Genomic DNA, 25,208 nt, shown 5'->3' on the forward strand with positions numbered 1-25,208 from the left:
TTGTCTAAGCTGAGTCCTACAAATGCTCAAGAATCCCATTCGAGGGGCGCTTTCTCTGAGAAGTCACCCCGACCCTCGGTCTGACTTAACTCGCTCTTTCTCTGGGCATCCACAGCCTCCGGGGCCTACACCTGCTGTTGGATTTACTTGTAAAGATTTACTTGCCTGTCCTTCCCCGGGACACAGGTGTGTGAGCACATGTGTGCGTGCGCGCGCGCCAGCACACACACACGCACACCCCTGTAAGTGCCTGGAGGGAAGGGACCACATCCTACTCCCTGCACTTAGCAGAACACCTGGCTCATGGATGATGCTGAGCACACAGACATAGCAAGAGTGCATTTTAAAATGTGTGCCACTTGGCCGTAAAAAAAAAGAGTGAAATCATGCCACCTGCAGCAACATGGAGGGACCGAGGGAACGATCACACCAGGTGAAGTGAGTCAGAGAAAGGCAAACGTCGTTTGATGTCACTTACATGTGAAATCTAAAAACAAAATGACGCAAATGAACTTATTTACAGAACGAAACAGACTCACAGGCACAGAAAACGAACTTATGATTATCAAAGGGGAAGGGTGGGGAGGGATAAATTAGGAGTTTGGGATCAGCAGATACAAACCACTACATACAAAATAGACCAACATCCTCTTCAGAGGGTGGCTGACTCCAGTCTGGGGACATGTGTGCTGCCAGCGATTTGAATCCCACCGAGGAAACGGACAGAGACGAGAACCCCGTGCTTTCCACTGGGGCCGTGGTGGAAGGAGTTTTACGGCAATTTAGAGAAAACCGGGGGGAGACGCCCCCCCCCCCCCCAAGTAGGGCTGCCGCGTCTCCGAAGGAAGCAGGCCTAGTCCCGTCTCCTTCCAGGTTTTGGAGAGGTGTCAGGGAAGCAGCGGGAAGTCTGGAGGCCGTGTCCCGCCCGGTGGGGGCAGACCCTCGTGCTTGAGAAGGGGGTGGCTTTGATGTGGGAAGCCCCATAAAAAAAGACCGGCAGGACCCCCAGGCAGGGCCACTACTCTCCTCCCAGCACCATCCGGTTCCCTGGCCCAGCAGCTTTATCTCACTTTTTGCCTCTGAAGGCTTACTTCTAGGAAAGTGGAACTTACCCCTAAAATTCTATTGGTTCCCTGAGCTCACTCCTGATTGGTCCATTTGTAGTGCTTCATTTGCATGGAGCTCACTCCTGATTGGTTATTTCTCTCCCTCCTGATTGGCCCATTTCTACAAAGCTTCTTCCTAATAATTAGTCAACTTTTGTTATACCTTATTTGCATATGATGTTGCAAAGTGTAAACTGGCAGCCTATAAAAGCCTGTGTAAACCTACAGACGGGGTCCAGAGCTTGGAGTGCTAACTTCTCTGGGCCTGCTGGCGTAAGAAACCTGAGTTCTCCAACCCTCCGAGTGCTGCTTGGTCTCGTGCCTAGATCCAGGTTGCTGTTACAACTGAGCTGTAACACTTTTCTGCAACAGCGTCAGGGCTATCTGAGCCCCCCACCCAGCAGCCCCGGCTCTCAGCAGTGCTCTAGAAGTTCCCTGCATCCGACCCCCAAGTGCTGTTTGCATCCCTGAAGCTCACCCTTGAAGACAGAGACGCAGCATTGCGGCCAGAGTCTCTGCCCTCGCTAAGGAAGGTCTGCAGTCCTATTTGTCAGAAAAGCCTAAGGGCCCCACGGGGACAGCAGGCTGAGGATGCTGGCGGAGGAGCCGGCTTTGGGACAGGGAGCAGAGGAGCATCCTTGCCTGGGCAGCCTGGGGATGCGAGGACGTGAACGCGGAGAGGGACCTGGCAGAATGCTCAGCGTTGTGCTGAGTAGCAGGCCTTGCCAGCAGGCTTGCCAAGACCGCAGGGAACAGCGGTGATGGCCAAGGAGGCTGGGGTTATCTCCAGCTCCAACCACAGCTAGATCTGGCCAACCAGATGTGTGTCCCCAGTGACCGTGGCCTCCCTCCGGTTCACGTGCACAATTCATTGAGGCAAATGCTCCCTTTTCTGTACAAGGTGGCACAGCACTTGGGCGCTCACCCATCCATTCAGTGATGTGCCGGCACTGTTTTCGGTGCCAAAGAGGCAGTAATGGCAAATCCAGCAAGCTCTTGACTGGGTGGAGCTTCTGTTCCAGTGGAGAGAGACAAACAATAAATCCGTAAGCCCAGTAAGTGTTTTCGGTGCCAGAGTAAGACAGCCCTCTCCCTGAGTCACCTCCCTGCACCCGTCACTGGCACCGATGCCTGGGCGCCCGAAGCAACCCGGGTGGGGAGGCTCCTCCCCCTGGATGTGTGCCAGGCAGCAGCCATACAGAGCCAGGGCCCTGGGGGGACAGAGTGGAGTGCTGCCCTGTCTGCCCCCAGCCGCGACATCCGAGAAGCTTCGGTCACACGTACTGAAAGAAAAACCACTTAGGCTATACATGAGATATTAATAGTGTTAGCTCTAGCTGGTTATCTTCAGAGATGATTTCTCTTGACTTTCTTCTGTATTTTCTAACATTTTTTTATGACAATGTGTTATTTTTGCAATAAGGGGCAAAACTTTTTTTTTTAAGTAAGAGGATTGGATTGGCCTTGCTAAATCAAATGAGTAAGAAATGTATTTGGATGGGTAGGCAGGGACCAGATCTCAGGGTGATGGATAACGTCTTGCCATGCCACTTTCTGGTTTACAAAGTGAATTCACAACAAATATCTTCTTCAGCCCTCACAAGACTTTCTCAAGGTTACATAGAAAATAAAATTGAGCTCGGGAAAATGCCTGCCCCTCGGGGCCCTGACGTCAAGGCCAAAGTCTTTTCCGCTATTCCACATGCCCTTCTGTAGCTGACCTCACATCTCTGCACAGCTGAGGCCCTCCCAACGCCACTGGGCACCCCAGCTCCTGCCTCTCTCCTGCCCAGCCCCCCACCTTTGCCTCTTCCGCAGACACCAAGCTAATTGCCCCATACCTGCCTTTATTAAACTACCGTCTGAGCTAAGCCCCTGCCAGGCTCTAGGCACTGTCTTGTACTCGGTCTGAGGATGCGGCACACTCACGGATGTGGAGAACAAACGGCGGCTAGCAAAGGGGGGAGGGCCGGTGAGGGGCGGGGGTAAATTAAGAGTTTGGGATTAACAGATACACACGACTATATGTACAGCAGATAAACAACAAGGACCTGCTGTACAGCACAGGGAACTATGTTCAATTTCCCGTAATAACCTATAATGGAAAAGAATCTGAAAAAATACGTGTATATGTAGGTATATGTATAACTGAGCCGCTTTGCTGTACACCTGAAGCTAACATTGTAAATCAACCACACTTCAATAAAAACAAAATTAAAAAAAAGTAAAGGGTATTAGGCGGATGACTGGCCTCAGAGGGAGCTGTTTGGATTTGGGGACTGGCTCTTCCTGCATGCGGAGCAACGCGCTGCCACCGAGGCCCCCAGGTAGGCCGGGCAGACATCCTAGTCGGAGGCCACGGTTACAAGATCCAGCTCTCCAAGGAGGTCTGTTCCGGATGGAGAGGCAGCACACACAGCCCGATGAAAACGGACAGTGATGAAACAGCCCCTGAGACCCTCTCTGGACCAAAGGAGTGTCCACCAACCACATCACCAGGGATGTCACAAGTCAGTCTGCGACTGTCCCTGAGAGAAGTCACAGAAAGACAGAGCGCAACCACACAGAACACACGCAGCAGACAGCCCAGGGCAGGGCTTCGACGTCGCAGCGAGGGCTCAGGCCCTCCACACCGTGGGACACTGGAGGCGGCTCGGGAGGCGCGGGGGCCGACCTGTGAGAAAGGCTCTGGGGAAGGAGGTGGCACTGAGTGCGGGCCTCCGGGAGTGAGTGGGATCCGGATGCCCTTCAGGGTGAGCCCGTTCAGCAAGGCCACGAGGATGCCCCGATAACCCCCAGCCCAGCCCGGGCCCTTTCTCCTCCGGACACTGGGCTTCCAGCCTCTCACCTGTCCTGGCCCCTGCACCACGTCTGAGGGCTTCTAAGTGTCTCTCTGACTGTGCTCTGAAGAGCCACGAGTGCGGCCGGCCACCCGAGGTGGAACATAAAGATGATCTCAGCGCAGAGAGAGCTGGCAAGGACACCTGGCTCATTAGCTCACCTGCGCACGGGGGTCTACTCAATACATCCGTGAACAAGGTTCAACCAGGTGCCGGGACCCACTGGGGGCAGACAATCAAGTCACGTTACGTTCTCAGTTACCCTCTGAGATTACGGGCACCACCGCGGGGTTCTGGGCTGTGGGGAGCCCCTTGGCCGCACTGTCGTGTAAGTGGTGACAACGGTCACGACCATATAGTAAGGACAGCGAGCTTTCACAGGGTGTGTTAGAGGCCACCACGATCTCTGCCATCTAAGCCTGTGAGCTGGCGCCCCATCTGTGACACACATGTTGTTACCGTCTGGCCTCAAAGCCGGTGCTGTCTTGTTTGTCATAAGGATTCGAGACAGTCCTGGCTCCTGGACGCCAGCGGGTGGAGGGCTGGGCCTGGGATACGGGATGTCTCCCGTGTACCTCTCCGTGGGACACCGGCTCACCCGCAGGGTCACCTTCCTCTCTGAAGCGTTTTGACTCTGCAGTGTGGCCTGTGAGCAGAGGGGGAGACCCTATGACAGAGGTCCCGAGAAGCTGAGCTCACCCGGGGTCTCCTTCTGTGCTTCGTCTGTTTTAAGCACATGAAGCGTTGGCTTTAGGAAGCCCGGGGTTCAAGTCCCAGGCCTGTGTGAGACCCCCAGCAGGTTCCCAACTCCTCTGAGCCTCTTTCCTCCCCTGTTAAACACGGGCCAGACCCACCGCAGAGCACAGGGAGCTCTGTTCAATTTCTTGTAATGAGCTGTAATGGAAACGAACCTGAAAAACAAAATGTCTGCATGTACATGTAGAACTGAATCACTTTGCTGTGCACACGAACCAAACATTGTAACTCGACTACACGTCAGTAAAAAAAAAAAATGGGTCCCATGAGCACCTCTCTCGATAAGCTGCCATGAAAGTAAGACAGAGCTTAGCCCGGGGCCTGGCCAATACTCAGTGCTCTTTAAGTACTAATTATATTATTATTATTGTTGCTGTTGTTGTTACTTCAGAGAGGATGGCTCGGTGTCGTTCCTTCGCCTGAGCCCACAGGCCAGGGCAGAACTCGGGCTGTGGGCGTCTCTCTCCCTGGTGAAGCCAGCAGAGCGCCCCGGGCGGGGCCGCCCTTTCTGCATTGGCAGCACCTTCCTGAGGGCGGCGGGGCCTGCAGGGAAGCCCTTCCCTCTGCTTCCCTCCCTCGGAAGGGGGGTGGGGTGGCGGGTTCTTATCCTGAGCCCCAGGACTGCACCGTCCAACCTGGTAGCCGGGAGCCGCCCGACGCTGTCCAGCCGCTGCAATGTGGCCGGTCCAAAATGAGATGCGCTGTAACAATCCCCCAGTTCTCTAATTCACAAAGTATCAGGCCGACTAGATGCTGAAGTGGTTGCCCTGGGGGTACCTTGGGTGAAATAAAATGTTAATAAAGCCAATTTCGCCTGCTCCCTTTCCTTCTTCCCCGGTGGCCGCGAGGATATCGGAAAGGACACGTGCTCAGTGCTCACACGCACGTCTGCTGCCAGCCCTGGTCGGAACACGAGCTCCCCGAAGCCGAGGCTTTGTCCCTCAGGGCTACTGCTGTGTCCCCAGCCCCCAGGGCAGGTCCTGAATGTGGGAGGAGCCCGGGGGGGTGTGAGGCCTGGAGGAGACTCTCAGGGCTGGGGGTCAGGCTCCAGGAGGTGGGGACCGGCGTGGGGTCGTTTGGGATTTACTCTCATGAGTAAACTGAGTCTGGAAAAAAATACTAAAAACTTGTCCCGAAACAGCAAGTTTCAAACCAAGGGCATCCCAAACCTACAGTCTTTCAACTGAATCCTTCTACCTCCCACAGCAATGTAGAGTTGAGAAAGAAAACTCGATTTGGGGTTTTCTGAAAATCCACCTCCCCTCCCGTCACCACCAGCGTCTGAGCTCTGGGCAAATCACTGGCCTCCGTGGGCCTCGGCAGCTTGGACCCTCCCCTGCACTGCGTAAACCAGCGGCGTCTTTATCCTGGCGGGGACAGCGAGCCTGAGCCCTAAATATTCCCACGCACTCCTCTCCACTCCCGGGTCCCCAGAGAGCCTCTCCGGCTGAAACTTCCTCCCATCACCTGAATCAATATTGTGTTTGTTTAAGGTTCTCTTTGATTTTACTTGGTTTTAGATGCTTTTCATCAGAAGCCAAAACCTTGCAGACTTTCCCCTTGATCTTGTGACGAAATTCCCTTAGAGAGATTTAATTCCAGAAACAGCTCTGTGGCACCACATCCCCGTGAACGAGCAAAGCTGTCCAAGTAACAAGCATCCTGCCGTGTTCAAACACGACTCTCAGAAGGCACACGGGCTCCTTGCCCTTACATCTGCGTTTACTGTCCTGCAGCATCGACACCGAGGAAGTGCTTACATCTTGTTCCCAAAAAGGTCCTCAGTACACCGCCAGCCTCCACGTTCTCCACCTGCGCCTTGAAGGGACCCTGAAGTTGTCTGCCGCCCCGGCTCCCGTGAACCCCTCTGCTCTGCCCTCGCCTGGCCCGCTGAGTAAACTCCCCTCTTGACTTGTCCCCCTCCCGCCCCCACCACCACCACCTCCACCACTGAGCTTTTTGGAAGAGTCTGTGTCATTTCCACTTCTAACTCCAGCTCAAGAGCCTTCTGAATTTTAATCAAAGCAAGAGTCTTTTAGAACCAAATCTGATTTCCCAGAGAAGAAAATCTCCCCCCACTTGCCCCCCCCCTGCCCCGGGGAACTGCCAACACTATTTTTAATCAAGAAGAATAAAGAAAGATGTACCAGAATCAACTATGTCGTTCTAACGCAAGAAATGGGCCTCGGTCCGACAACAAGGGTAGAGTGGCTTTCAACGCAGCCCCGCGGAGGAGGCAGGACGCACTTAATCACCCACCCGGGTCTCGGCCACTTGCTGAATCTTTACGGATTTTCATTCCCGTCCCCAGCCACCCAGCAGAGTGCTTGACTGGCCAGCGGTGACTGGTGCTTGAGGAAGGCATACGAGGTTTTAACAACCAGCCGGCACCAGGACATGCCTTCTCAAAATAATTATGTGCCGCATCCCAAGGCGAGATGAACGCACCTCGTGGTTCTCGGGAGCCAACGTTTACAGAGGCGCCTGATGCAAGATGCTGTGTTTGGTAACAGGGATGCAGAGTGAGCTGCACATCCCCTGTGCCCGCCGACAGCTCCCAGGCTGACGGAGACGGATGCGTGTGACGGACTAAAGCGTAAGGCAGAACGGGGAAAGGGTAATAAGTGTGAGAGAGAGTGTGTGTGTGTGTGTGTGTGTGTGTGTGTGTGTGTGTGTTTGTACCGAAAAAAGATGGGAAGGAAATACACCCCCACGTAATTATCTCTGTTTATTGAGTTGATGGTGATTTTTCTTCTCTTCTTTACTATTTGTTATATTCACTGATCTTTCTTTTTATGAGAAACATATATTGCTTATATGATAAAATATTTTTTGTTGCTTATATGATAAAATAATTTTCAGGGAAAATTCAGCACATTATACAGGATCGGGGTGATAAGACTTTGTGCAGGATGGGGTGTGTCTCCGGGCTCTGCAGGATGGGGAATCTTGGGCAGGGAGGAGATGGGGGTTATTCCAGGCAGAAGGCACAGCATGAAGCGGCCCCCGGCCATGGCAGGGGGAGGACACGACAGGGGCGGGAGGACAGTATGTGAGGGCCCTCACGTGGACGGGCGCAGGGCTGGGGCCTGGGCGCCTGCTCTGTTTTCCTACCCTCTGGGTCTGCTGCTACTGTATCACACTGCGTTACGCTTGGTTGCATTCAAGTCTACCCTGCACTAAGTTTTTGGCTCCTGGAGGTCAGGGATCACAGCTCATTCATTCTGTCACCATCGCAGCTAGCACGACGACCAGCACAGAACAGGAGTCCACACAGCTTCCTGGAGGAACTTGGTTCTAATGGGGTTATTCTTTATTTTGTCAGTAATAGGACTCTTTGTGGGTTCCAGAACACTGCACCCTTTAGACAGCTAATACGTTCCAGGAACTCTGCTGGGTGCAGAGGACGTGGTCCTCCTTGGTCTGACCTACACTCCTGTGTGGCACCATTTACCCGTGAGGCTCAGAAGGGTCTAGTCACCTGCCTTAGGTGGTACGGCCAGTGGTCAGAGAAGCCAGGACAGCCTGAGGACTGTGTGGAGGACAGAAGCCTCACAGAAATGAGGAGACTAGAGCAGCGGGGATCTGTAGGGACCTGGACTGGCCCAACCGGTCAGAGTGGAGGTGAGGAAAAGCCCGGGGGACAGCCTGGAGGCAGTGCCGACACCCGAGCCTGGACGGCTCCTCGGCTGCTTCTAAAGCACACTCGCTGTTTCTGACGTCAGCTGAGGGACAGAGCCTCCACAGGGACTTGCTGTCCCGCGAACGAGCCCCTGCTCTCAGAAGTAGGACTGGTGGAAAGAGTCCCTCGCCAGCCCAGGGGTGGGCGCCCCTGCCCCTCTCCCGTCCACTGCAGGCCTTGAAAACTTCCTGGACCTGAACATTCTCCCGAAAACGTCGACGAAACTGGCCCGGACCCAAGCGGGAATCAACTCCCCATGCCAAGAGGGAAACAGAATTGGGAGTGAGATGTAGGATCTGTCTGTCCTCATCACTGACCAGCAACTTCCTCCCCTCCCGGGGCCTCTGTCTCCTCTTCTGCAGATGGGCCTGGCTGCACAAGATGCCCTTTGAGACCCTCAGACGAGGTAAGTTCTCAGGGACTGTGACCCTCCTTAGTGTTTCTGCCCATCAAAATGAATGTCTCTCCCTCCTGCCGGACCTCAGCGCCCCGAGGCCAGCCTGTCCTGTCCCGGCAGGGCTCCCAGCACTTTCCTGGGTGCCGAGCCTGACGCAGCACCCCACGTCCTCCTGTGGAACGGAGCGACGGCCGGTCTCGGGGCCGTGTGGGGAGGCAGCAGCCCCAGGCGACCCGTCCCTGCAGAGCGGAGTTCGCTCTGGGGGTTCCAGGTCCTCCCCACGGGTCAGGGGCCGGTTAGCGCCTGGCTCCTCCCCCCTCCACCCACCCTGGGAAGCCCCTCGGGTTTCCTTGCACACAGGACGACATCTGAGGTGGAGGTTTGGAAACCTGTGTGTGTCTGCTTTCGGAAAACTCTGCCAGTCCGTCAGAAACATTTTCACATTTTAGCTCTGATTGTGATAAAAAGGAGTAAAGGGAGAGTGGTTTATGCCAAAATAACACACATTTCAATCAGGAAGCACTCACACGTGGCCGCCCTGGGACACATCACCGGGCAGTCAACGCCTACACCTGCTTGTGACGAATGAGTAGACCTGACGCCCCCTAGAAGGGGCACAAGGAAATAAAAGTGCGGAGGACAACAGAAGAAAAAGCATGAAGACGAGAAACGGCAACCCCGCTGGCCTGTCTGTGTCTGCTAACAGGGAGGAAAGCGCCTGCACGGAGCGGGCGGCGCAGACCCGCCGGATTCAGTCCTGGGTGTGGCGGCGGGGAAAGCAGGGAGGAGCGGAGCCGCCTGTGCAAGTGTCACGTCATGGCCTGTGCCCTGCTGAGGCACGGCACGAAGTGTCTTGGAAAACAACTCTCTGGTCTGGAAATTCCACCCAGAGGGGAGGCGCACCCTCAGTCTGCAGCACCAAGACGGCCTGGGAAACACTACCCTCTTCCTTCAGGCAGTGGGGAGAGGAGGGACTGGAGAAGTTTCTCTGGGAGATCTCCAGCGAGAACGTCGGGGTCAGAGTGGGAAACACAAGCAGCCCCCAAGTAGATGATTATCATATGTGAGTTTTGCAAGAGATTTCTTATCACTGACCTGCAAATATACACACACACACGTATTAGGATATAAACTATTTCAAAAAGAGAGTCTATAAAGAAGTTCATGGACATGGTGACATCTCCTGTGTCCCCGCTAGTTTAATGACATGTTGTCCTATGTCTACATCTGTTAGATGAAGCCTCGAGCCTCCCGATACAAATCTGGTTTCCTCGCTTTTGGGGTAGCTCCACGTTGCACGGAAACCCTTCTCAGCTGAATGTATGCTTGTGGGATGCTCTGAACGAGACAGGATGCGTGAAGTGGGGGAATGATCTGGTCACATCAAGACCTGGCCTTTATTCCATGTAGGCTTCTCTTCCTGAAACAACCATCTCCTGAGCCATCGAGCGTTTGGCATACCTTCTTTGCAAACGTTTCAGGGCTGCTATGTAAAGGTGCCACCGGTTTCTCTTTATTTCAGGTTGACGTGGGCAGGGCAGGTGACGATTCTTCCCTGATGGGGCCGATGTGCACCGGCATCCCCAGCCCACCCCCAGGAAGTGCTAAGGGCATCTCTTAGTCACGTGGCTACCCCAAGCCACCCCACAGATTTCCCAAACACCCTCTGGGCTTCAACACTCAGAGCACCGTGGCCCCTGGACCCCCAGAACCTGGAGTCTGTTGGAAATGCAGACTCTTCAGCCTCGGACCACACCCACTGGTTCAGGAGACCTCCCCCACCCCCGCCAGGTGACTCACCTGCACACTGAACTCTTCCAAGGGGCAGCACCGACCCCATCGGGAATACTGACCAAGTCCAACCTCACTCATTTCTCGAATGAGGAAATGGGCCCAAGAGGGCAGGTCAGCTGTACACTTTCCTCCTCTGCTTGTCACTAAGCTCCTTGAGGACTAGACGGGTCTGGGACCACGGGGCTGCTAGCCCACGCAACTGTGGCCCTAGAAAGTCCTGGTGTCTGGACTCCGTCAGGACTCCGAACTCTCCTTTTCCACCAGAAAGCAGCGAGTCCCCAGGGCTCAGCCACAGAAGCACCGGCACGCCCACCACTTGTCTTGTCCGTTTCAGCCCCAGCTCCAGCTGCGCCGGGGACCGCGGGGTCTGAACGAAGAGGAAGGGGCCCTCGCTCTCTGCCTGCCTGCAGGCCGCTGCGGTTAGCGCCACACTCGGAGGAAGAACAAACAGAAAGCAAAACCCCCTATTGTTCTAAGATAACCACAGAGACGACGGAGGTGTGCAACCTTGGCGGAGATGAAAGACAGAAAAACAAGAAAGACGTGTCCCCCTGCCCAGAAGCCCTAGCCTGCAGCCCCTTTGCTGAGGTGTGATTTCAAAGGTCCAATCCGGAGACCTGTGAGCTGTGCCGTCCTGGCCCCATCCCCTGCCCCCATGCTGGCTAGGCTTAGTCCATCACTGCGGAAGACGAACTCCTGGGTCAGTGGCCCACGGGGACACACCAGCTCAGCCGCTGAACAAATGACCAGGAATGAGACATTCTCAGCTGGCCAGCAGCGCGAGGAGGGAGGCTGGCTTCCTTCCGGCCACCCCTCCACCCTGGCTGAGCCCATCTCCGAGCGCCCACAGGCTCCGGGGTGCAGACACTGCCAGCCTCCCCACCCTGCACTGTGAGCAGAAGGATGGCCCAACCCCTCCACTCACAGCCTCCACTTCCGGCCCTACTTCCTTCCTCCTTCGCTCAGTGATGGACCCAAGACAGCCGAAAACCACCCACCACCTTACTCTATAGTGAATTTGTGTCTTTTGTCACATCGGGACCCAGCCTGACACACCCGTGTACCCGGCGGGCACGGAGCTTTCTGCTGACCTGTCCCAACTCAGCTCCACGGACCAGGGTGTGGCTCCCCCATCCTCTCTGCCACGGGGCCTGGCGTTCAGACGTTGCTCCACGGATGTCTGACGAAGGAGCCAAGGGGACAGTGGAGCCAAGTCCTCGCTATATCCTGTGGCAAACCACGAGGCTGAGCCGTCCCTTCTCTGGGGCGTGTCACTGTCTCCCCATCCTCAGAGATGCTCTCTCTGTCATGACTGTCATCACCACGCCACCACTGACAACCCAGAGGTCACTGGAAACCACATCTTTTTTTTTTTTTTAAGACTTTGGAGGCAGCATAATATATTGGCTAAAACATCAGGTCCTAGAGCCAGAAATTCCTGGGTTCAGACACCAGTTCTGCCACGGAGAAGTTACAGATCTTGGCCAGGTGACTTCAGTCTGTTACTGTTTTCTTGTCTATAAAACAGGAATAAGAATGCCAGGTCCTCGTGGGCTTCTGTGGAGATGACACATGTCACAGAGCAGTACTTCACACTGTCTCGTTCATTTTTACGCTGGTCTCCAAGCAGCCAAGGCCCTCCAAGCTTTGCTCAAGCAAACAGCGAGCAGAGTTCCTTCCCTTCTGCTCTGAGATGGGGCGTAACAAGGCTGGGATGAAAAATAGTCTTTAAGAATAAGAGAAATGTAGACATTATCCAACAAAACTCTAGTCTGCCAAGCAGACTCTCAATAAAGGACATTTTTTAAAGGGGTATTTTAGACAGGAGGAAAAGAGATTCTAGATGGAGGATCTGAGAAGAAAGAAGGAATGAAAAGCGAAGAAAATGAAAATTGATTTTCTCAGTCGTTGAAGAAATGACAGCCCCTGGGAGTCAGACAGATTTATCCTCATATCCTGCTTTCATTTCTTAGGACCTGGGAAACTTAAATCGAGTTAATCTCTCAGAATCTGGAAACCCTCATCTTAAAAATTCATAAGCAAGTTTTCTGTAAAGCATACATGAACAGCCAGCTGTAAATGTTCCCAGCACAGCTTCTGTATCTAGAAGGTATGAAACAAATGTGAATCTCTTATCTCTTCAAAAATGAATAAACAAACAAGTAATTAAGATGTGGTTAGCAACAGGGGTTCCTCCCTCTGCTTCAGGGGCGAGAGAGAATTCCACTTGTTTTTCACATCATGTGAGTCTGCACAGCAGAGCTGACGTGCAGAGCTTTCTTTATCATCCTTTCGGTAGCAAGCTTACGATATTTCCAACCCAATACTTACGATTTCTTTATTTTAGAAATACTGCATGCGTACACATAAGCCCCAGGGACATATCCCAGATTCCAGTTTAACTCACAGTTTTAAAATAATTTGTGTTCTCAGCTTTATGAGATCATAAAATACATGTTGGTCCATCCTTGGGGCAAGATGGCCTGTCCTGCCCACATGCTTCCCAGGGCTCTGCCGCTAACCAGGAGGTAACAGCACACAAGTGGACCCACTGAGAACTCTGATTAGAAAGGATATGTGCTCCCCAGTGTTCACAGCAGCACTATTTACAGCAGCCAAGACATGGACGCAACCTAAGTGTCCATCCAGATGACTGGATAAAGAAGATGTGGTGTGTATATACAATGGAATACTACGCAGCCATAAAAAAGAATAAAATAATTCCATTTGCAGCAACATGGATGGACCTGGAGATTGTCATTCTAAGTGAAGTAAGCCAGAAAGAGAATGAAAAATACCATATGATATCACTTATATGTAGAATCTTAAAAAAAAAAAACAAATGGACTTATTTACAAAACAGAAACAGACTCACAGACATAGAGAACAAACTTATGGTTACCAGGCGGGAAGGGGGTGGGAAGGGATAAATAGAGTGTTCGAGATTTGCAGATACTAACTGCTGTATATAAAACAGATAAACAACAAGGCCCTACTGTATGGCACAGGGAACTATATTCAGTATTTTGTAGTAACCTATAATGGAAAAGAATATAAAAAGGAATATATGTACGTATGTGGATGCCAGAACCATGATGCTGGACACCAGAAATAGACACAACGTTGTAAACTGACTAGACTGCAATAGATGAGCTTCTGAACCGTTTCTGCAGCCCAGTCCCTGCGCTGACGGACATGACACCATCCCCAACTCCACCCTTCACTTCACTCTCTTTCATATCGACAAGGAAGCCACGCTATGGAAAAGTTAGGCTGGTCTCCTTTTGATTCTCTGCCTCATTTTCATTTGGTAACGATTTGTTGAGGGGGGTGAACAGGTAAACCCAGATAAACCCAGAACCAGCCTCTCTTCGAAGACGTCAAGGAAACAAGCAGCACTCGTCTGGAGGTTCCAGGCATCCTTACTCTGCCATTTGTCCCCTGTGTGTCTCCAGGCGAGCCACTTAACCTCTCTGAATTTATTTTCCTCAACTGTACATTGGGGCCAATAATGACACCACACTGTAGAGCACTTTACAACTTACTCAGTGTTTCCACGGTCGTAGTTTCATTTGCTAGCACAGTCAGGGAGTGTGACGCCCAGCACGAGGCTCACTGACTGCTGCCACGATACAAGAGCGGAGTGCGGACCGCTGTGCAGACTGCAAGGGGCTCCGGCGACCTGAAGGATCGTTGTCGGGGTCCCCGACTCACCCTGTTAAGAGCGGGGGCTCCGGCGCCCGGTGCCCGCGTCTGGATTTCTTCTACACTGACCAGCCGTGACCTTGAGCGAGCTGCTTGGCTTCCAGGTTCCCACTTCCACGCGACGGGTGCGAACAGCCGACCCCTCTCGGAGCTCAGGGCTTCGTACGGGGGAGGCGCCGCGTGAACCAGCCGACCGAGGCCGCACCAAGTTGAGCTCACGGGTGTCTGCCGCACACGTCCACACTTGCTGGCACCCAGCGCCCTCCGCCCTCTCTTATCTGTGGTCACACGCAGTCTCCACACCCCTGGGCAAACATTTGCAAAGGGAGGGCAGGAGTTCTGGGTAACAAGACACACCGGTGTGGGCTGCTTCTTGAAGACGACCGAGCCTCAGATTCCCACTGGATTTTGGGGGGTGTGTTGTCTCCATGCTGCTTGGACGCACGCAGAGCCCAGGCTCCCTGGGGTCCCATCAGCCCTGACCCTTCCCACCGCCGATTGAGAGTCTGGCCTCGGCAGGCTAGAGGGTTCTGGACTATGGGGTGCTGCCTGGGCCCCCAGCCCCTAACTGGACTGTGCAGCTCACCCTGACGGTCAAAGGCACCAGGCGGGGAGGTCAAGTGTGTGCCTAGCATGCACGAGGTCCTGGGTTCAAGCCCTAGCACCTCCATTGCATCACCGTCACCAGGCCTGGGACACGGCCACCTGTGAAAAGGTGCCTTTGGCCCTATCACCAGGCCTGAAAAGGCGTCGGGCAGCAGACAGGAAAGAATTCAACAGCGGGCCTGTGGTTCAAAGGGTCTCACCTGGCCTTCTCTCTGTTTTGTTCGGATAACTTTGTCCCAAGACGGTGAGTCTCTGAGGGTGGGGCCGCCTGCCCCACCTACTGCCCCACAGCACCTTCTGCAGGGTTCTGAGCACTAGCCCCAGCCTCTTGGAGCCCGGCCCCTCCGACACACCCCACAGCCATGCAGATTCTAGAAGGCCCTACACAGACACCCACGCGCCCAGGCAGGGCCAACCGTGCTTAATTCTGTACGGCTTCTCTACCTACAGGAAAGGGGGGTTCAGAGAGTCCAGCCTGCACCCCGGCTCCTCAGGGCTTTTAGATGGTAAACCGAGCCAGCGAAGGCCAGCGGGAGGGGGAGGTCAACCTTGGAAACATGGAAAGGGTTGAGGCGCACCCCAGGACCGGGGCAGAGCGCCGCCGTTTAATTTCCATGCAGACTGGTCGGCAGACACTGTCCACCCAGGTGGACTGAAGGACCCTCACGGAACATTCTTCCAGGACCTCCTGCCACCACCCATCTGCTGAAGGCTGCCATCCTCGAAGGCCCAGTTCCGCTCTCGCCTACCTAGTTAAGCCGCCCCAAAGCCTGCTTCCTTCCAGAGACCAGCCTCTCCTGCTGCCCTGGCAGCCGTCACCCACGCTGTCAAAACAGGTATTACGACCTGTTCTTTCTCCCCGTGCAACGCACTGCACATAGTAGGCGCATGTATCTGTTGATCCATTTTGCTTTTGTTTTTCGGGCTTTTTTATCTGGGGCATTAACATTCCGTAACGCCACACTGATTTAGTCCCTACAGTGTCAGAACATTCGGATGTGGCATGTGGATTGCTACTCAGTACAAATTAGAGCTTTTTATTCTATTTCTAATTCCAGTAAATAGGGCTCGTGTGTTTAAAAAAATGTATTTTTGGTTTGCAATGTGTGATTACATAATGGAGGCCTAGTAATTTTTTTTCATTAACATTCATTTCACTTAGCAGTTCCTTTCTGTGTCTTTGTTTCTGATTTGAGCTGTGGTTTGAGGCATTAAAATTGCATTCTTTAAAAAGAAGTTCCATTGCAGAATTTTAACTGGACTTCCCCACGCTCCTGTGTTTCTGCCTGGCCCATGCCTGGGGCAGTGCACCTTGTGTGGAGTCAGGGAGTCTGCCCCCATTTTACAGGTGGGTTAATAGAGCTCTCGTAGCAAGCAGAGGCCTCCATCCATCAGGTCAGCTCTATGCAGGGAGCAACAGCACAGTGAGGTGTCTGTGACAGAGGTATCGAGACCAGAAGTAGGAGTGTGAACTCAATTGATTTAACCTCTCTGAGCCTCAGTTTCCTCATCTGTAAAATGGGGATGCAAAGTCCTAGGTTAGAAACAGTGTCTGGCAATCAGTCTACTCTGTTATTTGCAGGGGGCCCACGCGGGGGTCTGTTGGGAGCCTTGCTGCTTCTGCAGCTGACTTTCTTCTGAGAAGCATGCAACATCTGCAGACACCAGAACCCTGAGCCCCAAGAAAAGACGAACCCCCAAAATCTGAGTACAGGGGTTACTGTAGTTCATGGAGGGGGTGATGACAAGCAGTAAGAAACGTGCCGGAGAGACACGGCGCAGAAGCTAAAGATGCTAGAATAGAAATAACAGCAGCTCTGTCTCGGGGCCATAATGAGGACTGAATGAGGACCTGGAGAGGTGGGAGACGGACTCAGCGGTACCCGCGGCAGGGAGTCAGCTACCTGCCCTGAGCAGACGCGGAGTCGGGTTACAGCAAGGCCCCCGGAGGGGACAGAAAAGCACAGCGGATCGTCATCAGGAGTGGCCCGGTGACCCAAGCCCCCCGCGGCCAGCGGAGCCGCGCCTTCTCTCGCCTGGTCCAAGCTAAACTCACATTTTTATGGCACGAGTGTAATTAGCTGGAAAGCTTAATTCAGCACTTTGGTCAATTCCATTAGTGGTTTATCTATGGTACATAATTAAGCTATTTCCAAGCAAATCTTTTTTGGCTCAAGGCTCCAGCTGAGAACTCTAACGGAAGATGGTTTGCAGGACACACACCCGAACCCAGGCCGGCTCTTGGCACCTTGCCGAGGAGGCAAGGACGGAAGGGCCCGGGCTGGCTGTGCTTGCGCTGTTCGCGACACCCCGTCCAAGTGGAGGAGGAAGACCAGAGCGTCCAGAATCAAATCCTGGCTCAGAAACGACTGTGGTCGTGGCTATGCGACACCTCTGATGCTGCTTCCTCATCTGGGAGGGGTGGATAGCAACCACCTCCCAGGACCACCGGGAGAAACAGGCTGGGTGCTATGTCAAGGGCTCAGCACACAGCTCAGCCCGAAGGAGGGCGGTCTCTCAGAAGCTCAGCGGCTGAAGCAGAGAATTAAAGAACCAGAAAGTCTAAGGAACAGCAGCAGAGAGATCTCCCGGGCGGAGGGGGCTTCTGGCGGCAAGCCTGCTACGCGTGGGGAAGCTGAGACAGGGCGAGACGGCGGCCTTCCTGGAGCCCAGATTAATAGCAGACCCGTCGGTGGGGAAGATGAGAAAGGTCCTGCGACGGTGCTGGTGGTGACGGCTGCGCAACGCGGTGACTGTTCTCGCCGCCGCCCTGCTGTGTGCTCACAAATGGTTAAGGTGGTCCATTTTATGTTACATACATTTCCCTCCAATAAAAGAAGACCAGGTCACCAAAACAAGCTGAAAAACAAAACAATACCCTAAAACCCAACTGTCAGCCCACGAAGACACTCAAACAAAAGTAGCGAAGAGGAGAGTCGGGTCGCCTTCCACCTGGGGGACTGTGCACCAGGCTCTGCAAGCCAAGCCCTCAGGGGCACGGAGATGACCTGTCCCCAGAACGTCCACTTACCCCCAACTCCCGAAGCCTCGGAAACCAAAGCCACCACAAGCCTCGGCTCCAGAGAGAGACCCAGAGGTTCGATGCAGAGCCGTTTGTCTTTCCTGGTGGTAGCTCTTCCCCAGTAGTAACTTCTGGGGACCACGTTATCTCTTCTTAAACCAGATCCCTGGAGAGCCTTGGGCGCACAGCAGGGGCTGCGTAGGCAGAAGGCAATTAGGTGAGAGAGTCTGTCTGGGGAATTTCAGTCCAAGACTGGCACCACGCGGGCAAGGACCAAAGGAAGAGGGAGGCCCCCCAGACGACGGGCAAAGCCACCATGACTAGCAGGGCGCGGCCTGGAGCGCCTCGCACCTTGAGCTCGCCTGGGGTGGACGGTCAGGTTGCTGTCCCCACTTCACCCAGGAGGGAAGGCGTGCAGGCTGAGAGGGCGAGTCCTGCGAGCGGCTGGTGAGAGTCAGAGCTGCCCCTGCACTCAGCACTCAGGGGGGCGGGCTGGGGGTGGTTGAGGACGTGGTCCTGGGGCCAGGCTGCCTGGGTTCAAATCCCAGCTCAGCCTCTTATTAGCTGCCTGGCCACCGGCAAGTCACTCCAGCGTGGAGGCCTTGGCCCTCACCCACCACGTGAGAATAGAGATCGCAGCAGCTCTGTCTCGGGGCGTAATAAGGACCGAGTGAGCTCGCTGGAGCCAAGCTCCCAGCGTGCACTTCTGTGCACCCGGCCTCGGGGCGCAGTGGGAGGAGGGTTCCTGAAGGCCCGTGTTTGCTCAGGATGGGGCTGCAGGAAGTGCGTCTCCCTCCCCCTCCTCGGCACCAATCCAACCGTCCATACCAGCGGGCAAGGGCGGGTGCTTGTGTGGATTCAGTTCCCATCCATTTCCCAGCAGAATGCGGCAAACCCCGGAGCACAACACGGAGCCGTGGCTAAAGTAAGTACAGTGACAAGAAGCCTTTGGCCCAGGTAAGAGGAGACTTTCCTCTATCTGCACTGGTAACTGAGCCGCTGGAGCCGGCCCCTCCCTCCCCTGGGGCTGCTGGGGTTGACAAGGGAGTGAAAGAAGCCGGTGGACCAGAAATGCAGGCGCAGGTCCGGAGGCGGGCGTCCGTGCCGCTGGATCCCAGCCGGCAGCTCCGGCACACCCACAGCAGGTGCGCTGAGTCTGCCCGGCTCACCTTTCTGCTCAGCCCAGCAGGACACGGAAGAGCACGGAACCGGGGGCCGGAGCAGGGGGCCGGGACTTAGCCAACCAGCCTTGCTGCCAAGCGCCCACCCTCCCGCCGTCTCTCGGGCTCAGCATTTTTTCCAGCCCCAGGCAGGGCTGCTCTACCTCGTGAATAAGGGGCCTTCAGCACAGGCTCAGTGGGGTCAGAGACCCTTGGAATCTGCTCCCACCTCCCTCCCTGCATCTCCCAGAAATGCCCGGAGCACCGCCAGGGTCAGAGTCTGCTGCCCCTGTGACCGCCTCCCTCGGCCACGCAGGCCCATCAAGGATGAGCCGACAAGCAGGCAGGGGGAGAAAGAGCTCGCTGACATTTGGAGAAACCGAGGCTGAGAGCCAGAGCCAACAGACCAAGGGCAGGCTGTGTCTCCGGAAGGACCCGCCCCGAAGAAAAGTTCACAGTCCTCAAGCCGAGAGAGGCCCTGAATGTCACTTTGTCTCTCAGACGGTGGCCCCCACGAGTCCACCCAGGTAGACAGGGTTTTGGGAACCCAATCCCCGCACTGGCCTTCAAGAGGGCCTTCCTGTGTCTGATCTAGTCCATAGGTGGTGGTGACCTCGTCTACACAGGCAGAAAGAACCAGAGAGGCACTCAGCAGGTGCAGAGACCGCACGGACAGGAGCTGCAGGGCGCTTCCTCCCCGCCACCCCAGCCCAAGCGCGGATGAAGTTGTGCTAAATCGGCCGCTGAGAGCACGTGTAGGGAAGACAGGGGCCAAAACATCAGGAGCTCTGGGGCAGCCAAACCGGCCGGGGCAAATCCTGCTGCTACCAGTCACTGGCTGTGCGATGGTGGGCACGTTGCTTTGCCTCTCTGTCCCTCACTTAATTTTCCTATAAAATGGGGCTGATCGCAGTCCCTGCCCGACAGGGTCGTAGTGAGGCTTAAACAAGCAAATCCCTGTCTGGCGCTCAATGCCTGCTGGGTGTCGTGAGGATGACGATGCGCCCGCGACATCCTGGCTTCGGCCCTTGTCCCAGCATCATTACCGACACTCTCCCTTTCACTCTTGAACGCGGGTGGGTTTCACGACAAATGGTGAGACTGGCCAGCTCTGGTCTTTCTCCCTGGTCACCTCCCTGCTCCACGCTGTCCCTCTGAGCATCGGACGGCCAGGTCCCCAGAGCGTGGGTCCCAGAGGTGCTCTGCCCCTGCTGTCAGCGCACTGCTTCTCTTTCTCCCTTTTCTCTTCCCGGGCCCCGCGCCTGGGGTGGGACGCTTTCTGGCCCTCCGACCAGACGAGGCCTCACCACGCCTCCCTTCGAGAACAGGAGACTGTGTAAGACATCAAAGAAACTGCTTGCCCACTAGGTGGGTGAGTGGAAAAAATATCCCATTTTGTGCAGGGGTGGGAGCATGTGTTGTTTAAGGGGGAAAAAGACAAACAGTTTGGAACGGTCCGTCCAGTGCTGGGGCCTGTCTGGGAAACCCCCTCCTCGCCCGATTTTACGGGAGAGGCTGGAGGCTGCCCTCCTACAGCTGCCGCCCCCATGGCAGCCGAGAGAGTCCGGAGCCCACGGGTCTGCACCTGCGTTGCCACATGCTAACCACCGGGGAAGGACCGTGGATTCTGAAGCCTCAGTTTCCCCATCTGTAGAACAGGGCACACTTGTCCCCAGATCACCCGGATGCTATGACACTGTAAGAGGCCTGGCCCCATTCTTAGGATCCTGAAACCGCACCTGTGGAAGTCCACAGTATTCTGCAAACCCATCTCCACGGCCGGGCTCACCCCGTTTAAAAAAAAAAATGTGTATGTATTTATTTATTTATAATTTTTTAAAATAAATTCTTTAAAAATTATTTATTTTGGGGGGTAATTAGGTTTATTTATTTATTTATTATTATTTATTTTTTTATAAATTTTCATTATCAGAGTTTTTGGTATTTTCTTAAAGAGCAAAGAATTGTTTCAATCCAGACAGATGATTAAAAGAACCTTGTGCCCAACGTGGGGCTTGAACCCACGACCCTGAGATTAAGGGTCTCATGCTCTACCAACTGAGCTAGCCGGGCAGGCTTGTTACTATTCATTTTTAATGGAGGATTGAACCCAGGACCTTGTGGATGCTAAGCTTGTGCCCCACCACTGAGCCACACCCCCCTCCCCAGCCCTTTCCGCAGGGAACCAAGGAGGGAACCAAGGCCTGGGACAGCAGGACAACCCAACTATTTCTCCCCCGAGGAGTCACGGCAAACGCCCGAGTCCCCAGTGCCTGGACACAGAACTCATGCTTGTTGTGTGTGGCTGGGACCTCAGCGCCTGACTTGCTAGATCCCTGGGGAATCCCCTGCCAGCCGCCCCCCGCCAGCCACCCCCAGCTCCCCAGACACCTGTGAGCTCAGAAAATTCACAGCAGGGCGCCTGGAGGCATGGGCTGCAGAACCATGGCCGCCACAGCCCCGTCCCAGTGCTTGGACCATCACAGGCCCTCACATCTCCCATCAGCACCAAACCTGACCCTGTTCCAAACATGGGGTGCCCTGTCAGGAACCAGAACCCCAAGCCCCCTCGCCACGGTCTCCTCTGCTCAGGCCTCTGACATTTCTTCAGCTACTAGGTTGGACCTATTTCAGCTTTCTCTGGGTTCAGGCCCTGCCCCCAGCTTATTTGCTGTGTGACCTTGGACAAGTTCTTGACTTCTCTGATTCTCGGTTTCCTCCTCTACAAAATGGAGACAGTAGTAATAACCTCCTCATAAGGTTGTGGGGAGGATTACGTGGGCTCCTGGGTGAAAAGGCCCTCCCACGGGCCCTGGCCTGTGACAGACTGTTTCTCCCAGGGACCTCAGGCCCTTCTCAGGACCATCCAAATATGCCCAGGCCCGGTAAGCAAGTGCCCATTCCGTAGCCTGACCCTCCGGGCCCTCCACCATCTGGTCCCAACCATCATTCCTCACCACACTGTCCACTGCGTTGTCCTAGACACAGCCACCTCCCTGACTCTGCTCAGGAGTCCCTCCCCACAAGTGCGCAGCTCCAGCCTCCTCCTCAAGGCCAGCCTCAGTGCCACCTCCAGGGGGCATCCGGCCGTCTCTGTGCAGAAGTGACCTCCCTCCTCCAAACTCGCCCGAGACTCAGGGCACTCATGACTCTTAACAGTCCAGACTGAGACACCAGGGGACCTCAGAGGACAGGCGTGAACCCTCTCACTCACCATCCAGAGATGTGCCCAGAGCAGCTCTCGTGGGCAAGCACCACCGAACGCGGCCGTGAGTGTTAATTTCACCTGAAAAAGGACATGAACCCTGGACCCTTGAATTAAAATTCCAGTTCTCCGCAGAATACGCTGCTCTAGTTTCATAGCCCTGCACCCATAGCCTTAATAAAAAGACTCCTCCACACATGCTGGTTTCTTCCAGAGACGGGAACGCACGGCCTCGTGAGTTAGGCTCTTCTCTGAGACTCGGATTGCCGCCGGGGACTCCCACCCCGGGGCCCCTCCTGCCCTCCGGAGCCACGCCGAGCTACTTCCCCGGGGATTCCTGGAATCCTCCTCAGAGCCAAATGCAGGGCAAGTTCCCAAGAACGTGTGTACGTGGACAGACGTGGCATCAGAGGGCTCTCCCACAGGCTGGGCTGTATACACACACACACACGCACAGGTGCACACACACACACACATACACACACACACGCACAGGTGCACACACCTAGGCCAGAGTCAGCAAGGCTGGCTGAGTCACGCGGCCAGAACACAGCTCAAGCGGTGCCAGGGAGGAAGTGTCGCCCCATTTCCTGACCTTCCTTTGCTCAGGGAGGTTCTCTTTCTGTCTCTTTCTATTTCTGACTCTGTCTTTCCCAGTTCTTTGTTCCTGCTGCTGTCCCGGCTCCGTGGCAAGGGCTCCAGGGAGCACCGACCTCCAGATGAGGAATTCTGGTTTCCAGACCTGCCATCCTGGGCAAGTCATGTCACCACTCTGAACCTCAGTTTCCTCATCGGTAAAATAAAGAGTCTGGGTCTGGCAGCAGGGCCACTGATGTCCCTTCGGATCTCAGCCCCAGGGCTTCTGGGCCTCCTCCAGTCCCTGCAGGGTTCTGAGCTCATGGGGCAAGGTGCAGGCCAGGCTTGGGGACAGCAGGGGAGCCCAGCTGCTCCCCTGGGGCCCCCACCCCACAGGTGGCCTCCCAGGAACTCCATGTGCTGCACACACTTGTAGGCGCAGCAGGGACAGCAGGCAGGAAGCGTCGCCCCCGCCAGGCTGCCGGGCAGAGGGGTGGGAGCGCCCACCGGCACCTTCCTCTCAGCTCCCCCATCCTCCCTCCCCAGAACCCACCTTGCAGCCTTTGGTTTCTGCCTCTCCGCTGGCGCGCAGCATGAGGCGCCGCCAGCCCGGCCGGCTGATCAGCCCAACCCTCCGCCCGCCGACTGGCGCGGTTGGACGGCCCCAGCAGCAGACGTGGAAGCCGCGCGTCCGGAGCCGCCGCCCCCTGGGCGCCCTCCAGGATCTGCGCGCGCCGCTGTCCCGGGAACTGGGGGCGGGGTGGAGACCTCAGGCTGCCCTGCAGGAGAGCCTGGGTGGCGAAGGCGGGGCTGCTGGCGCCTTGGTCTGCCTGACTGCTCTGGCTTCCTGGACCCCTGTGTTCCCGATTCCCCGGGGCCTCTTGCCCCAATGCCAGGACTTTTACAGGCAGTTCTTTAAAGGAAGACATCAGCCCCAGGCCTTGCTGGCCCACTGGAGAGAGAGATGGAGGTCTCCCCGAAAACGCCAGGCATCGCGGCCCCTCCAGCGGGTATCTCTGGGGATTTCGTCCTTCTTTAAAGCTCTTTTTCCTTTCCCTTCTGTACATTCTACTGTGGCCATCAGTGTCTGTGTAATAAAAAGCATCCAATACATATTTATTAACAAAGCAGTAAACAAATCTTCAAAGGCCTTCAGAGGCAGCCAGGCTGGAGGTTAACTCTGAGCCCAGCACACAGGACCCTCCACACGCACTCCCTGGACACAAGTTAACTTTCTGGCCTCACACGGCTTCTCCCCCAAACACATGTGCACCCCAGCTCTGAGCACAGGGGCTGTTACCACACACCAGCTGCCGGCAGCTCTTGCTTCACCTGGAATGCCCTTCTGCGTTCTTCTCTGCCTGCGAAATCGTAACCTATCCTTCCCCAGGCCCCCACCACAGAGCTCCCAGCCCGGTCTTGGTCTCGGAGAACACTGCTGGTTTATGATTAAAATCCCCCTTTCTCTCCCCGGCTTCGGCACCTCGCCCCCTCCACACCAAGCCCTGTTCCGGAGGGACAGAAATCAACCCCTATGGAAAAGCTGTCATAAATGGCGATGTGGTGGGCTTGCCTCTCCGTGAAGCCCAGGTGCCACTGGTCTACAGCCTCCCTCCACCCCAGCCTGCATCCCAGCAGCAGGGCTGCACCAGAGCCCCCCCCCACCCCAGGGGTTCAGAAGGCTGTCAGCTGCCCCCACTCCCTCACCCTGTCTGTGCACTGGCTTCTGCATCGTCCCTATTCTGGGGTGTGCTTGCTTGTGTCAGCCCCAAGGTCAGGGTGGGCTGTATCCAGCTCTGAGTCTTTGTGCTGCTCCAGCACACACGTCTGAGGACTGGCCTTCTCCCAGGCCCCTGTGAAAAAAGGAGGACCTTTTAAATCAGCAACTGAGGATTGGCAGGGATCTTGGAGATCATCTGATGCAAAGATTACCCACACCCATTTTACAGAGGAGAAAACTGAGGCCACAGAGACAGGGGGGCATCAGAGGCACGTAACATCATTGTCTCTGTTGTTAAAGGATGGTGTTAATACTGCTGCCTTGTGGGTTTAGGTTGCCTTTCTCTCCCACCCGTTGACGCTTGTTTGTCCCTCCTGGTCCCAGGAGGTATTAAGAGATGAGTCATGAGGTGCATGTCTGGAGCCTGGAGACCTGGGTTTGGACCTCGCTGCTCCAACCTGTCAGCCGTGGCCTTGCCAAGTTACCCAACTTTCCTCCACTGGTAAAACGTGGGTAGTCACGGTTCCCGCATTGTGGGGCTGCTCTAAGGATCTAACCAAGCGTGCGTCTTCAAAGGGCTGAGAACAGTAGCTGGTACAGGAAAAATGCCAAGGGCCTTTGCTCTGACCGGTATTTGTG

General features: G+C 55.1%; 1 protein-coding gene, 1 long non-coding RNA gene and 1 other non-coding gene across 9 annotated transcripts in view; 1 reads left to right on the forward strand and 2 right to left on the reverse strand.

Moving 5' to 3' along the window:
• Window positions 1-23,600, reverse strand: part of CRACR2A (calcium release activated channel regulator 2A) — a 96,077-nt gene extending 72,477 nt beyond the window's left edge. Inside the window, exons 1-2 of one of the 7 annotated variants that reach the window (XR_012503947.1) lie at window positions 23,403-23,600; window positions 17,918-18,102 (exon numbers count right to left, since the gene is read on the reverse strand). Coding sequence is in view for 2 of the 7 variants with exons in the window: in XM_074357334.1 (XP_074213435.1) it covers window positions 10,582-10,621 (40 nt within the window). In the remaining 5 variants the exon portion in view is untranslated. Of the gene's footprint in view, window positions 1-10,581; window positions 11,531-11,666; window positions 16,502-17,917; window positions 18,103-23,402 lie in introns of those variants that run through there. The other 6 variants (XR_012503949.1, XR_012503946.1, XR_012503948.1 and 3 more) reach the window with 6 other exon arrangements.
• On the forward strand, window positions 18,110-20,930 carry LOC141575891 (uncharacterized). Its single transcript, XR_012503951.1, has 2 exons — window positions 18,110-18,833; window positions 19,664-20,930. It is a non-coding gene; the product is annotated as an uncharacterized LOC141575891 (long non-coding RNA).
• Window positions 21,069-21,141, reverse strand: TRNAK-CUU (transfer RNA lysine (anticodon CUU)). Its single transcript has one exon. It is a non-coding gene; the product is annotated as a tRNA-Lys (tRNA).
• Window positions 23,601-25,208: the final 1,608 nt, after the last annotated feature.

Source organism: Camelus bactrianus, chromosome 34 (assembly GCF_048773025.1).
Source record: "Camelus bactrianus isolate YW-2024 breed Bactrian camel chromosome 34, ASM4877302v1, whole genome shotgun sequence".
Classification (NCBI taxonomy): Eukaryota; Metazoa; Chordata; class Mammalia; order Artiodactyla; family Camelidae; genus Camelus; species Camelus bactrianus.